The sequence below is a fragment of the Olea europaea genome, chromosome 20, assembly GCF_002742605.1.
Source record: "Olea europaea var. sylvestris chromosome 20, O_europaea_v1, whole genome shotgun sequence".
Classification (NCBI taxonomy): domain Eukaryota; kingdom Viridiplantae; phylum Streptophyta; class Magnoliopsida; order Lamiales; family Oleaceae; genus Olea; species Olea europaea.
This window is the reverse complement of record NC_036256.1, coordinates 5,338,208-5,344,889: the sequence shown is the minus strand read 5'-3', so window position 1 is coordinate 5,344,889 and position 6,682 is coordinate 5,338,208. Positions and strand designations below refer to the sequence as shown.

The 6,682-nt window shown below is 33.9% G+C and overlaps 1 protein-coding gene across 1 annotated transcript; it reads left to right on the top strand.

The window, feature by feature from the left end:
- Positions 1–1,808: 1,808 nt before the first annotated feature.
- LOC111368988 (basic 7S globulin-like) lies at positions 1,809–2,888 on the top strand. Its single transcript, XM_022990481.1, has one exon. It carries the CDS (start codon positions 1,809–1,811, stop codon positions 2,886–2,888), a length of 1,080 nt encoding a protein of 359 aa, XP_022846249.1.
- Positions 2,889–6,682: the final 3,794 nt, after the last annotated feature.

Below are 6,682 nucleotides of genomic sequence, written 5' to 3'. Positions count from 1 at the left end.
TTCAGTTAGGGCGTCAAATCAATGACCCATCTGAACAAATCGCTCGTCCACCTATTGCAGCATTCGTGCCTCCAGTTGCGTCTCATGTGTCATCTCATCGCGTTTGTTCACCTCGCCCGTTGTTGGATGCCTTTCCCCACGAATTCCTCTACTCGCCATGGCAAAAAGGTAACCTGCAAGGCTCTGATAGCTGATGCAGCGAAAAAAGAACAATAGTTGAATCTGTGAACACAATGATCTCACAACCCTTCTACATGCCTAGGAATCAGATTTGGGAATAGGAATAAAGAAAACTTTCCAGAGAAATTTTATTGATCAACCAAAAATAAGCTAAAACTGCCCCCCGCCCCTACTGTAGAATATTGCAGATATATATGAAAACTAATGAAACCCAAAATAGAAAACTTGCCTAAAATAAGCGACAGACAAAATAATTAACGAATGGAAACTTGCCTTAAACTCGCCAAACAAAATAATAGAAAGAAAGCTAATAAAATAATATGTCTATTTCTCAATCCTTCTCTCATACATCTTGATAAAATTAAGGGCCACTCGATCTATGTCACTTTTTAATCTTTTGCAGGTCAATTATAGTGACCCTACAAAATTATTGGCACAAAGATATGCCTAGGAATATCTGCACGGGAAGAGAATAGAATAGGATAGGCATACTGGAAAGTGACGTGATAACCAGCTTTTATTCGTGTGGACATGCTTACGAGTGATTGATGATGTGGTTGATTTTAATATCTATCAATAAATAAACAAGTTGGACCTCAATAACTCATGCTTAACATGTTCAGTAATATATTCTTTATATTTAGTATATATAAACAATGNATAAATAAACAAGTTGGACCTCAATAACTCATGCTTAACATGTTCAGTAATATATTCTTTATATTTAGTATATATAAACAATGTTATCCTACCAATTATTTGTCAGGTTAAATTCAATTTTGGTCACCAAAATTTCAGTGAAATCTCAATTAAGTTCATCATAATTCACAACTTCAATTTACTTTCAATCTTGATCACTCCATTTGTGAACATTACCAAACTTAACGTGTCCCTATCCCCGTTAGACCTGATTCTCGATAAATAAGTCACATAATCATGTAATGGCTTCGTAATCTTGAAATTGGGATAAATATACACAACTCTGAGCATGCTTTAGTTGGATGAATTACTGTTGACTTTTCAAAAACGATTATTATTGTAATTTGCAGCTACAACAAGATTCTTATTTACCTGAAAATGTAAAACATGTTAGATTGAAAACATTATCAATCGTTGATATAGGATTGTGACGCTAAGTTAAGTAACAGAACTAATGAAATGACTAATATTGAAAGTAAATTGAAATTCAGTGATCTCATTGTTATAAATTTTAGTTAGATCACTAAAAGTGCAATAAAAAAAATGGAATTAGCCCATTATTATTTTAACATTTTATCTCCATTGAATGGTGCACATTTTATTTTCACATAAGAAACAATGACTTTTTGGTAGTGGGACGGCGATGAAAACATTAGAGCCTTGTTAAAAAAAGACCCCATGAGTCAACAAATGATCTATAAAACACGTTTTCTTTACGCTACAAACAGAATAAAAGTTGGAGGCAGATCTAATCCTCCTGCCTTTCTCTGCAATTCTGATTCATGGCTTGGTCTCTTCAATTCATCATCCTGTTTACATTATGTTTCTTCACTGTCCATTTAGTTACTGAGAAACCCATCTTACCAAATCGTCTAGTTCTTCCAGTAACAAAAGATCCTTCTACATTTCAATATGTTACCGAATTATACATGGGCACTACACTTTCCCTTGTCAAGCTGGTAGTTGATCTTGGCGGTCCATTTCTGTGGGTTGACTGTGCATCTACGTTTCAAGAATCCTCTCTAAATACCATCAAGAGTTGCTCAATTCAGTGTTCGATGGCAAATCTTAGCAGTCGCAACAAGGCTGCTGAGCAAAGAACCATGGCTTGCCGTGTTAAACCAGTGAACTCCATTACAAGAATGGCTGTTACAGGTGATTTGGCAGAAGCTAGAGTGGCTATGATGTTCGCTGATGGTTCCATTTCGTCCATAAGCAACTTCTTTTTTTCATGCTCACCAGAACTGTTAACAGAAGGCCTTGCTTATGGTGCCAAAGGCATGCTAGGTTTAGGAAACACGAGAATTTCACTGCCATCACAAATTTCTAATACTTTTGGATATCATAGGAAATTTTTCATGTGTTTATCCCCGTTATCTGGTGCAATTTTCTTGAGTGATATTCCTAATGTGCTGCATATTGGCAGTGAAGTTCCAAAATCGATGATGTACACTCCCTTCATCTCCAAGCAAGATGGATACTACATCAATGTGAAATCCATCAAAATTGCAGGCAAAAAGCTGTCGATCAATTCAACATTATTGTCTGCTAATGAAAAAGGTCATGGAGGAACAAAAGTAAGCACAATTCTTCCTTACACCACAATGGAGAGAACCATTTATGATTCATTTGTTAGAGGTTATGCTAAGGTTGCTATTTCAATGAACATGACTAGAGTGGCAGCAGTGTCACCATTTGGAGCATGCTTTAGTTCAGAAGGTTTAGAAGACAAAAGGTTTGGGTCAGGTGTGCCAACTATTGATCTTGTTTTGCAGAGTGAAATGGTCAAATGGAGAATTTATGGGAGGAATTCTATTATTAAGGTAAGTGATAAGGTTATGTGCTTGGGATTCTTAGATGGAGGGTTGAATCCAGAGGCTTCAATTGTTATTGGGGGTTACCAATTGGAAGATAATCTTTTGGAATTCAATTTAGGCACTGCTATGCTTGGATTTTCTTCATTAACGAGGTGCTCAGACTTGCTAGCATCGCATAATGTATTAATATGAGAGGATGGGAGAGAGTATATTACAGAAACCAACTTTTAGAGTTTCTGGCAGAGGAATTATATTAATGCCTCATAAATTGTTTTAGATAATTTTCTTCAGAATAATCATATTCACACCCCAAATTAATTTTATTAGATACATCGCATTTTTAGATTTTTTATTTACTAAAATAGTCATAAATAAAATGATATAAATAACCATCTAATTGACACTCATATTTATGAACATCACAAATAAATTTCCCGGCCAACCCATATACTTACATACACCACGAATGATAACCTTAACTCGTATAGGATGCATCTCAAATGAAAACCTATCCCATGGCCCTAGGCGTTGGGTGGATCGATCCGAGTGTTTCAATACTTAGAAATATCCATTATATTTCGATATTTTGTAAATGAAACCATTTGAGTTCTTGTAACACTGGAACCAAACTCAAACTTGAATAGTCAGTTGGGGTTCGATTCTATCTATAATATTTTTTTAATATATAATTTTATATAGGGCCTTTCAATACATATACCTAACACATTACTACAAGACAACATTTGTGTAAGGGAAAAATCTAGCTAAGAAATCTTCAAGAAGCAAAATGTTGGAAACTAAAAATCACGTAAAGAGGAGAAAAGCATAACATTAAAAATTGAATTAAAGTTTTAGAAGAAATTATTTTTTCTTAATAAATCTTATTCAATGTATAAGGCATGCTAGAGCCTCTAATATAATTATGAATTATGCTTAAACTATTCTACTCTTAAAATGAACTGGCATAAAAATATTAATTATATACATAAGTATATAGTATCAAAAAGGGTTAATTAGCACAAAACATTCATACCTTTCATTTTTTGGCATTTTTACCCCTATGCGCAAAATGTCATTTTCATCCATTTTTTAAATAAAATGATGATTTCATCCTCCTATTCAAATAAAACAAAAAAATAAAAATAAAAGAAAAATAAATAATTAATTGCAATCATAGTCTTAAATTTTTCAAAACATTATTTATAAGTCCTAAATTCTCGACTACCACAACTTTCACAACCCCACCCAGCTGCCACTTATAGATTTACATAGCACTACCTTTCGGCAACAATACCCATCGAACTCCACCACCACCAGCCTCGCCTCACTCTCCCCAACATCCTCCTCCATAGCATCGGTCACCAGTCCATCCAAAACAACCACATTTATAGCCCAAAATACCAAACTACCATATACAATCCTTCACAGCAATCCCACTTTCGACGCCACCCATGGTCCCGCACCACCACCAACGATTACCCCTCACCTCAATAATCATATACATGGCCTCACATCAATCAAAACTGTCTCAAATCATTTTGTTGTAATTCTAGAACATTCGGCGGTGGCGACATCCATTTTGCTAAATTCATCTCTTTCAATTCATGTATCTCACAACACTAAATCCCCAAATTGGCATCAATCGAACCATCAACAAACCCAAACGACAATGGGTATGAATCTAATTTAAAAATTATTCCCTCAACCGTTTCAATTTTTGATCCAAAACTCTCTATGGGCACGATGCACAGCGAGAGCTGTTTGACCAAAAATGGTGGGTCCTAAGTGCTCCAATCTTTCAAATTCATGTATGGGAGGACGATGGGGAAATGTGGCAAGGTTGATGGTGGTGGAGTCCGATGGGCATGGTGGCCAAAGGTGGTGCTATGTGTATCTACATGTGGCAGTTTGGTAAGTTGTGAAAGTGGTGGTGGTGGTGGAGAATTTATGATTTCTTTATAATTTTTTAAAAACTTAAGGATTATAGTTGCAATTGGCAATTCATCTTTTCCTTTTGTTTTATTTAAATAGGAGAGTAAAATCGCCACTTTATTGGAAAAAATAGATGAAAAAGACCTTTTACGCAATGAAAGGGGAAAGGTGAAAATGTCAAAAAATGAAAGGTAGAGACACTTTGCACAATAACATTAAAAGGTAGGAATCTTTTGTACTAATTACCCTATCAAAAAATTACCGTCCACAAATCCTACTTACTTTGTTTGAATAGGAAAGGGAAAATTATATTTCAAAAGAGAATTACAAACTTAAGATAACAAAAAAGGTACACTACAGTAACAAAAAAGATAAACAATGCATAAAAGTAAAAAGCTCGAATTGTAAGGAATGAATACTTTGATTCATCAACTTACCCCACAACCTACCTAGAATTTTGATTCATAAAAAACCCAAATCGCAACATCTACAAACTTCTGAATGTAACAATCTAATGTGAGGCGAGAAGCAAAAAAGTTGGAGTTAGTCTCGATTTTTTTAAGATTAGAGTTCAGAATTTTCTTCCCAATCTATAAATTATAAATTAAAAAATTATATAATAAATTGATTTCATTTAGGTATCCATGATTTTGGTTCAGGAACCAAGAATCGATCAGTTTTCGATTCTCGATTTTAGTTCCTAATTTTTTTGGGAATCGGATTGGAACCTCTAGTTCATGTTTGATTTTGATTCAGGAGGTTCGATTCCGATTAAAATATCCAGAAGAACTATCCTATATCCTTACAATTATATAAGAGGGAGTTTGGAGGACAATCAATCACAATTTCAACCAAAATGACATCATTTTTTTTCCTTATCTCTAAAATGACTTCATATTGCCCAAAGTATAAAAGGAATAACATGTATTCTTCAATTGGATCGATTCTAGATCCATAGTCTCTCCTCTCTTTCAAGCCATAGCTCTGTGTGCGATTTTCATCTAGTCTTGCATATTTTTCATTCATATAGGTTCAGATTTGTTTAAATTTGGTGTATTTTGTTGTTTTGTTCATTTTGGAAAATTAAAAAATTCCTTTCAATCCTTGCAAAGCCTTTCAATTGTTCTTTTGCATTGCTTTGGTAGGATCCCCAAATAAAGGGTATTTTTGGACTTTTGGTGATTTGAATTGATTCGTTTCGTTCTTTCATATTGCTTGTTTGGATCCTCAAATTACATGTGTGATCCTTTTGGTTTCTTTCTTAGATTGTCAAAGCCATGGTGTTTCTGGAATTTAGGGTTTGGTTTACTCACTTTTTCTGGTGGGTTCCTTCGCTTTGTATTCATTTTAGAAAATCAAAAGTTTTTTGGAGAGTAGTTCAAGCCCTTTTAGTTGTCTCGCATTTCAACGAATCGAGGGTATTTTTGGAATTTCCAACTCTCTATATCATGTGGACTTAATCATGTATTGTAGTTCTCGATTTCAATAAACTTCATGAACATGCCAAATTAATGAAAAGAAATTAAAACAACGACAAACGTTTGATGTGAAATTATATAAAATATCAAAAGCCAATAATTGAAGTCAAATTTTCCAAACTAGTTTCTTTCATTCTTCCTAACAATTGAAATTAGCTGCTCATCATTTTATACAAACATATTGAATTTAGGGATACATCATTGTCATCGGGATTGGAAAAGAAAATAGAAGATAATGAGATTTGGAGACAAAGTCCGTGAACAGAGCTTCAAAACACAATACCATTTTCGTCTTTATACCTCCTTTTCTTGAGAATAAGAAAATCTTAATTCTACTTCCTCTAGATCAATCAATTAACATAAAGAAAAATAGATATTTAAGAATAGTTAAAATTTCTAGATGTTCGTTTTGAAATAATGAAGTTCGACCCAACTAACACCTAGAAGGAAGTAAATATGTGTTTTATGCGGAATTTAATTTTACCAATTAATAAAAGCAACAAGTCTCAATTATTGATTAATCCAAATGAATTCACATGCAATACTAGCCTAAATTGAATTACTGTAGTTGATAAT

Excerpts from the sequence above, each read along its gene's own strand:
- LOC111368988 (XM_022990481.1), top strand. The coding sequence starts at position 1,809 with ATGGGCACTACACTTTCCCTTGTCAAGCTGGTAGTTGATCTTGGCGGT.